General features: G+C 45.5%; 1 protein-coding gene across 1 annotated transcript; it reads right to left on the bottom strand.

Annotated features, from left to right (window-relative positions):
* Window positions 1-707: 707 nt before the first annotated feature.
* Window positions 708-1,679, bottom strand: LOC119254221 (olfactory receptor 1S1-like). The gene has a single exon (XM_037521339.2). It carries the CDS (start codon window positions 1,653-1,655, stop codon window positions 708-710), a length of 948 nt encoding a protein of 315 aa, XP_037377236.2. The 5' UTR covers window positions 1,656-1,679.
* Between the last annotated feature and the right edge of the window lie 7,388 nt (window positions 1,680-9,067).

Raw genomic sequence — 9,067 nt, 5'->3', positions numbered from 1 at the left:
ACTAAATACTTGTTTACAAATTTGGTTTTATAAATCAGTCTTACCCAATGTATGGATTTTTGGGAAATATTTCTATTGCATGCGTGTTACTTCCACTTGGATGACAGGGGTTAATTTACGCTTAAACCCCAGGAATGGCTTACACAAAAGAACAAGAATAGCATGAAATCCAGTCAACTGTGCTTTACGCAAAACTTTTCTGCTTCCTCAATCTAATAACATTAATTATTGACTAAAGATTGTCTTTATTCAGTCTTAAAAACCATTTAAAATTATTTTTGTGTCAGTTTCTCACTTTTGTTTGTGCGTGCCTTGAGGGCAGGTACAGTGAATTAGTAATCTTTTTAGTTCCAGGCCCAGACTCAGAGCCTGGTAAATAGAAGGATTATAATAGGTATTTATTGAAAATGACAGACAGGAGAATAATTCAGGGAAACACAGGCATCCAGGTACAGATTTATGCCTTTCCTCCATGAAAATGTGTCAAAGTTTTCTTTAAAGTTTGTGATTCTCTATTTAACCAATTGTCTTTTGTGTCCCAAACTTAATCCTAAATCATGTTTTCAGGCAAGCTCCCAACTTGCACAGTGCCCATGTCTAGCCTGGTCAGCATCCCCGTCACACTGTGGCTGGAGCTCTACCTGAGAAGGGATGCGGCCTCAGGCCAGAATCATCTACCTGCTCTTGGTGGTCCAGGCACCAGATGCTCAGGGCATCAGAGGGCAGAAGCTTTTCCTATTGACAAGCTTTCTCAGGGTACCTTTTATGTCCTTGTTCCTCAAGCTGTAGATGAAGGGGTTCACCATGGGCGTCACCACAGTGAACAGCACTGCACCGATCTTGTTTGTGTCCTCAGGGTGCATGGCTGAGGGGAAGAAATAAACCCCTACGATAGTTCCATAGAAGAGCAACACAACCATTAGGTGAGAAGCGCAGGTGGAGAAGGCTTTCCACTTTCCCTCTGTGGATGAGATTTTCAGGACAGCCCTGACGATGCAGACATAGGAGAAGAAGATCAGGGCAAAGGGGAAGGTGATGACCGATAAGCCCACGACAAACAGCATGAGCTCATTGATCATCGTGTCTGAGCAGGATAGTTTGAGCAGAGGGGCCAGGTCACAGAAGAAGTGTGGGATCGTGTTGCCATCACAGAAGAGCAGTCGAAGGAGCAGGAGGGTGTGGGTCAGGGCAACGATGTTGCTGAGGACCCAGGGGAGGATGGTGAGCAGAGCACAGAGTCTGGGTTGCATGATGGTGACATAGTTCAGGGGATGGCAGATAGCCACAAAGCGGTCATAGGCCATGACCCCCAAAAGGAAATTGTCAATAACAACAAACACGATAGAAAAGTACATCTGGGTGATGCAGCTCCCATAGGAGATGGATTGGCTCTTGGTCTGAATATTCACTAACATTTTGGGAACCGAGGTGGAAATGGAGGAAATATCAGCAAGGGATAGATTGGCAAGGAAGAGATACATTGGAGTGTGGAGGTAAGAATCCAAGCCAATGGCTAGAATGATGAGTCCATTCCCAGCCACAGTGATCAGGTACATTCCCAGAAAAAGCACAAAGAGGATCTTCTGCTGCTCTGCCTGGCTGGAGAGTCCCAGGAGGAGGAATTCAGAGATGGTGGTTTGGTTTCCTGGACGCATATTCCTGCTGACCTGAAGAAAGGAACATAAGTTCTTCGTAGTCTGGCCAAAGAACCCAAGATGGCGCCATTCAGCAGCAGCCATTGCAGGCGAGTGAGCTCTCCTCTAGGCTGAAAGGAACAAAGAGTGGAGAAGGACTACTCAGTAAGGAACTAACTCAGCAGTGCAGAGGCGCAGGAAATTCCTTAGAAAGATAAGACGGAGACATGATAGCTACTGCTCAAGGAACATGCTTTAAACTTCCGTGATTCTGAATGTGATATTTGCAGGTGGCTCCAAGTGTGGTTGAATGCCCCAAACTGAGGATGACAGACGGGTGTACTCCAAATTCTAAGGATGGTAGATACCCATGAAGGAACTACTTAAATCTGAAGAAACTGGACCTAAGCTTTCAGCTTCATCCTTTAAATCAAAGAAGACAGATAGATGAAGAGTCACTAAAGTGAACAGTTTGGGAAAGTAGAGATAAGTGAGCCTTAGGAATCCTTATTAATTAATCCTTAATTAATTATTTTTTTTCCTTACATCATTGTAGTCCCTATAGTTCTCCTGCCACCATTTCACCTGTGACCCATGGCCATATTTATGGGAATACATTGTTGTGTGAACTTTCCTTCCCACTCAGGTTAGGGGGAGGGCACCAAAAGACTTGCTCTTGGAAAATGAGTACAAAAGAATGGGAGACAGAATTTTACTTCCTTCGTGGCTAGATGTTAGGTGGATGGAGGTTTAGGAGCCATGTGAGAACCTAGAGGTCTGAGTTTGATGCTACCTTCTAAAGGTGGAGGGTGACTGGATGGACCATTATGGCAGAGGAAGGGCAAGGCATAGAAGGGCAATTGGGTCTTCATGGCACGGCATGAATCCATGAGGCCCCCATAGGCCCAGTGAATGCAGCAGGAAGTTGTGGGGTTTGTATGACCTTACTGGAACTCCAACCAAGAGCCAGGCTGCAAGGGTAGAGGAGGTTGTAGCAGTAAGGGGCCAGGGAGAAGATTTCTCATGAGAGAGGGATCATAAAGACCACTTAATGGCATAATCGCTGAAAGGGGGTCACTGAAGACCCCCCAAATGGTCTCATAACAGAGCTCAACTGACATACACACACTTATAGAGTATTCTATGGCAACAGACTCAAAGACTTGCTCTTTTCTCCTCTGTTGTCACCCTCAAGCTTGGAGGATGCTTGAAGGATGCGAAATTGAAGGGTTAAGTTGGACTGGGGTTTTGAATAAGTGCAAAAAGCTCTTTGATAAAAAATGAAATTTATATTTTAAACTAAAAGTAGCCAGAGAGCTGTAGAGATCTCCCAAGGTGTTGCCCAGAGATGGGGAAGGGAGATTGGGCTGAGTATGGTTTTCCTTGTGGTTTATTGGAAAGAACACTGGCTTAAGAGCCAAGAGGTGCTGGTCCTTGTGTTTCTGTCCTCCTGGTATTGTCTCTCTCATTTCCTTATCTCTTCTCCAAAATCACCTCTCTCAAATATTAGAAATAGTCAATTTTGGAAGTAATTCCTCCCCTACCCCTACCAAGGAAGACTCCAGAAAAAAAGACTCCCCAAAATTGATGGTAGTGGGAGGCTGGTGCAGGACCTCTGGATTCTTTACCCCTGATAAGTTCAGCTTAAATTCAGAGAAAGGGAGAAACTTACATGTAGAAGGGGAACTCCAAGACAAAATTAAAATGAGAAAGAGAACAGGCAGGCATCTGTATCTAAACCTCAGAGCAAGATCCAGATTCGTCTCAGAAGCTCCTGTGGTCACCAAGCCATGGGCTGATACGGGCTTGCTTGGAAAGGGGAACTGTGTGGTTTTGGGTGACAATCACTGGTTTTATCTTCCCATCACCCCTCCCACCTATCAGCAGTATGGCACAAATTGTTCTGAGGCCCCGAGGCACTTGCTTAACTGCTTAAGAGTAACGCTGTCTTCCAAAGACACTTACCTCTGAAGGGCGTTAGGACCTGGGAAGTTGCTGGAATCTAGACCAGTGGCTGTCCTTGCTGTTAGGGCCAGCGGGAGGAGCCCAAGAGCAGCTCTTGTGTTTCCACAGCCCGACTTTCCGCAACACCAGACTTAATAGAGTCCTGGAGCTGGGCTCATATGGAGCATTTAGCTCCTTCTAAGTCCCTTGAGATCGTATCCCTGATGCATTTTCCTCAAAACAGTTGTTTTCACCTCGCAGTTTCAGTGAGGTAAATGGGGAATAGGTGAAGAGCTCTGCTTTTGTTTTGTTTTCAAGAGCTTCTTCCTCCTTAGGGTTTACAGAAGCTTATTTGGATACGGCTCATGAAAGCGAGTTATTTGCTGTGTGTGTCATGTTCCCGGTGACAAGGTGGCATGCGGAGAGCTCTTTCTTTGTTTCCTCTCTATGCTTAGTGGAGGGGAAACATTTAGTCAAACCTTGAGACTTGAGCTGGAGTCATAACTTAGGGATTATTCCAGCAAAAAGACACCATCTCTAGGGAACAGCGTGGGCTTGGTGTTCTGGACTTGAGTGACTATGGCACTGGAAGGCAGTCTGGACACGATGATCCAGCACTCTTGGTTCTTAGTCACAAGTGAAAGAAATAAACTCTGGCTTTTTAATACTTAAGATTTATTGGGTGACAGAAAGGACCAGGATGACTACTCTCGTCTTAGTGTGAGTCTTCTAGAAACCAGAGCCTGAAGCAAGAATTTAAGCTGGCGTTTTATTTGCAAGGTAAAACACCAGGGATCAAGGAGGAAGGCAATAGAGGGAACTGAGGCTGGGCTGGTTACAAATCAATGCAAAAGACCTGAGCTGTTGAAAGGGTGATTTCACAATAATCCTGGAAGAGCCAGAGATTATTCCTCTGCTTTCTCACCCAGCATGCGGGACTCCTCTGGAAGGAGAACGCTTAGCTAGGGTCAATCCAGGCAGAGGAGAAAGGCATATCACATGCTCCATTTCTTCTCACCTCTTGTCCCATCAGCGGCAGTTCCTCTCAGGGAGATCTTTCTGGAACATACATCTGTGATGCATCACAGTCAGCAACCATGTTTCGCGACTGGGCTATTAACCTGGGAAATGTGGGAAGATTTGGTGTGTGTGCTTAAGGCAGATGCAGTTTAGCCTGAGAGGGGTTGGAGAGAGGGAGCAGAGTTTGCGAGGTGAGTAGCATCTTTAGAAAGAAGAGGGACATCTGAAGTTTGTGTCCAATACAATCCACCTCTCATGCTACCCAGATCTACTCATTTGCTCTCATTATCTCTGGATCCTATAATCACGTATGGTGCCGCCATTTTCTCATAAGAATGAAAATACTCTTAGAAGGGAACAGTGAGTTTAGTCCTCCTGGAGTAGTGTTTCTCCGCCTTTTGGTTATCACTGTCTAGCTGCCGTCATAAGTGAAAGGGTTTGGCGCAGTAAAGAAAAGGAAAGCCAGGCTAAGTTTCTCACAGGCAAGACATTAATTGTGCTCATGGGTGAGGTTCGCCGACCCCTGTTGGGGGATAAGGGCAAGCTTTTATAGGGCAGGGGCTGGCCTTGGCAGGGAGGCCTTGGAGAATGCAGAGTCTAAGTTGCTTTTCAAAGAAGTTTTTTCTCTCAGAAATGGTTGTTCTTTCAACGCTGCTTATCAGGGCCCATGCAAACTGGGCAGAGCCGGCTCCCGGGATGCAGGTGGCAGCGGTTTCAAGTTCCCCCTCCTCTACCCCATCTCTGCCCCAGCCTCGACCTTACAATAAGGAAATTTTTTAATATTTATTTATTTTTATTTTTAAAGATTTATTTAGTTATGCATATAAGAACTGGGGTACAGGCCAGAGGTGTGTGTTTGTGTGTGTGTGTGTGTTTGGGGGGGGGGAGAGGATTCATCAGAGACAGAGTGGGGAACAGAACAGGCAGATTCACCAAAATACACTGCTGAGGGGAGCAGCGGGTGAGTCAGGAGAGGTCTGCTGTGCCATGTGGGTAGCTCCCTGGACAGGTATATGTTGTGCCCAATGTCGACCAGTGCAGCTCCCAAGGACGCAGACAGCTGATGCAAGAACATAAAGGAGTTTATTACGGGCTCGAGTCCGGGCCCTCAACAGGCACTGATGCAACGGCAGATGTCGAGAGCCCCGAACAGAGGAAGCAGGGGTTTATTATAGGGTCACAAGCGGCGTGAATTTTGAAAGAAGCTGGCAATTACTCATTGGCTACTACAAAGGCATTTTGGTGCGCACGGTTATAGTTTCAAACTGATTGGACGGTTAGTGATGCTGTCCCATTTACGGATAGGACTGCCCTCATTGGCGGCTGGGGTGGTCTGCTTTTTTGTCACCAAGTGGAGTGAGGGTTGTGACTACTGAAACTATCTCCAGAATGTGGCTGGACAAGGACTAACATATCAAGGTGGAGGATATACAAAATGGAGAAACTTCAGCTAAGCTTGGTTCCACAGTATCAAACTTGTGCTTCCAGTGGCTGTGGATAACTTCATAGGTTGCATCTTAACCCCTGGCGCCACCAGGGAGGCCTCCATAAAGAACTTTTTTAGATCTTTATCCTCAACCTCCTCCCCTCTTATGAAATGAAATGCCGAGGGGTAAGATTTTGTCAGAATGGGTTGAGCTTTAGAGAGCCACGGCCATTTTGTTTTCACCCTCAAGTACTAATTTTTGTCCAGTTGGGGGCGCTATCGTCCCTGTTGAGAAAACCTGGTCTAGAGACCCCTTCAAGGAGGTTATGTATCTTGAGCTCCTGGAAAACTAAGGCAGGAACATTACCAAGGCAAGTGGTTTGGGTCTTCACTGGCCCTCAGGCTCTGACTGATACTATCTTCTTCCTTTGGATTCCCCCTTGGCTCACTCTTTGGCTGATCTGGAATGTTTGCAAGGGACCTGGAACTTTCTCCCTGAAGGGAAATTCTTATTGGCCTAACCTTTTGTGCTGTGATGGTTGCAATTGCGTTTCCCAACCTTCCCTTCAGAGTTTTGAGTTACTCTGGTTCAAGGTTCATTTTCCCTGCCAGGTGGAGAAATTGTGAAGGACAGGAACCGAGAGGTAGGCTGTGCACAAAGGATGCTATTGTTTACTCATCATTACAGGCTCCTGAAATTTGCTTAGTGGTGATCAACATTAGGCTTCTTAGCATATGCCAGCTACTGTGGACTGGAGTGGGAAGCCACACACTGGAGAGCGCCCTGGGAGAGAGTAAGCATCCAGGTCTCCCAATAAAATTCTCAGTGATGGCGGCTAAGAGTAGAAAGTTTGGAAAGGAGGCATCATAAGACTAGAAACTGGCCAAAAGCTGGAGGTGGGGGTAGAAATGATTAACATTGTCCTTAAACCAGCTACGGAAATGCAAATCTTTAGGGCCAACTGCTACAGCAAGTATCAGATGCTACAGAAAGCTTTCCGAGGCGCAGCCCGGAGGTGGGTTGTGGAGATGGAGGCCATTGTAGGAATTGTGGGTCCTTACAACTCAACCTAGTCACACCCTAGAAGTAATTAATTTAAAAAAAGTTAACAATTCCACAAAGAAATGAGCCCCTCCCTAAGAGAAGGCTACATCAGCACAAATTCTTCACTGGCAAGGGCAGCCCTCCGGCCTGCTAGGCAGTGTCTAGACACTAGGCAGTGTCTCTGGTTGGCAACCTGTTCTCTTTGCAAAGCAGCAGAGGCAGCTCCTCCCAAGGCCACCCACCTGTAACCATGCAGGCCTCTCTCTAAGCAAACCTGCTCCTTTCGGGGCAGCTTTTCCTGCCCGTTTGTGTCTATGCAAGTGTCCTTTATTCTTTCCATTTTGGATATAACTAAACATCTCTGCCATATAGGAAAACTCACCTGGGAAACTCACCACGTGCCACTGAAATGGGAGCTCTAGTGAAACTTTTTCCAGAGTTAACGCAAGGACTGCACTGTCTGAACCCAACACCTGTCCAAACTGACATCAGCAGCACTTCACAGAATCACGTGTGAAAATTGCCAGTTTAAGGATTTATCTGCTTCCAAGTCTTGCTATTTCTTGGCACATCACTCTTAGGATTTGTATAAAGTATCCCAGGCATATAAACTTATTACTGTTTATTTTATTTGCAGGAATGACTCATTACGTGGAAACAGCTACAAGTAAGACCGGTTGCAGGTGGCAACTGCTTCTTCCCAGAGCTACTTGTCCTGGTATTGGAAATGGAGACATCACCTCGGGATCTGGTGTCACTGTTTCCTGTTCTTGCCTTGACACCTTGACATCCGTGGATTCCTCTGAACTGGCAACCTCTCTGTGTTAATTATGACACTTCAATTCCGGCAGGAGAATTAGAATACTTTTTGCAATTTTCCTGATTTCTCAACTACATTTTCTCAAACTTTGGACTTAAAATCATTTTTTTTTTTTTTTTTGAGAAATGCTGGGCAGGAATTCCCACATGGAAATTCTTCTTCCACCACTGGGACTGACCCTTTCTTTCACCGGCCACTTAAATAGAAACTGTTCTTTCTTCCCCATGGAGTAACAATTCACCCTCTTCCTTTTGAGTTTCAAGTTAATTTTCTGTATGGTTTGTGGCATTCAATAAGAATGAAAGGAGGCATGGAAACACAGTTGCAAAATTTCCTTTTGTTGGGCCCACCACACGGTGTACATTTAATTGGTTCATTCTGTTCTGATGTGATTTGGCCTGGGTGTGGAGAAGCAGCCTGCCAGTCAGAGTTTCACATCTTTTCTCCAGCTTGTAGCTGGAGACCAACATGTTTTTAATATGCGATAAAGCCGTGACCACAACTAGAATAAGAAACACTTAGCACTTCTTTTCCAAGCCTCAAATGTAGTTTTGAAGAGAAAAGAAAGTGACCGAAACAAAAAGCTCTAATCTGGGAAAAACATGAGAAGTTGGGAGGATTGTGCTGTGATGATGGGAGGTTATGTGCCTTATGGTTGTTTCCTTAAGGGATAAACCTCAGATTCCTTATGGAAACAAACATCTTTCCCTTCTTAAGAGTAAATGGCCTTGGGCCTCCCTGGTGGTGCAAGGGGTTAAGCACAGCACTATGAAGCTATCTGCAGCCTCTGCAGGCTGAATTTGACCCCCAGCCAGCCAGGGAGCAACCCACAGGGCGCAGCAGACCCTCTCCTGTCTCACCTGCTGCTCCCCTCAGTAAGTGTATTTCAGTAGGTCCCCCTATTCTGCTCCCCACTCTGTCTCTGGTGAATCCTTTCACCCTCCCCACCTCCTCCGGCCTGTGCCCCAGATCTTGTATGCATAAATAAATAAATCTTAAAAAAAAAGAGTAAATGGTCTTATTTAACATAAATTGCTTAAATTAATCAATTACTTAAAATGCATAAATTAATAAAGAAGAAAAAAATGGTCCATCATTCTACAAGCACAGAACATAGCTGCTAACTTTCTGGTGTATTTCTAGTCATTATTATGCATGTGTTTTTTATAAACTTGTGC

This window comes from Talpa occidentalis, unplaced genomic scaffold (genome assembly GCF_014898055.3).
Source record: "Talpa occidentalis isolate TD23 unplaced genomic scaffold, MPIMG_talOcc4v2.1 talOcc4.3, whole genome shotgun sequence".
NCBI classification, from domain to species: domain Eukaryota; kingdom Metazoa; phylum Chordata; class Mammalia; order Eulipotyphla; family Talpidae; genus Talpa; species Talpa occidentalis.
The sequence above is the reverse complement of the archived record's forward strand: the minus strand, read 5'-3'. Positions and strand labels throughout refer to the sequence as shown.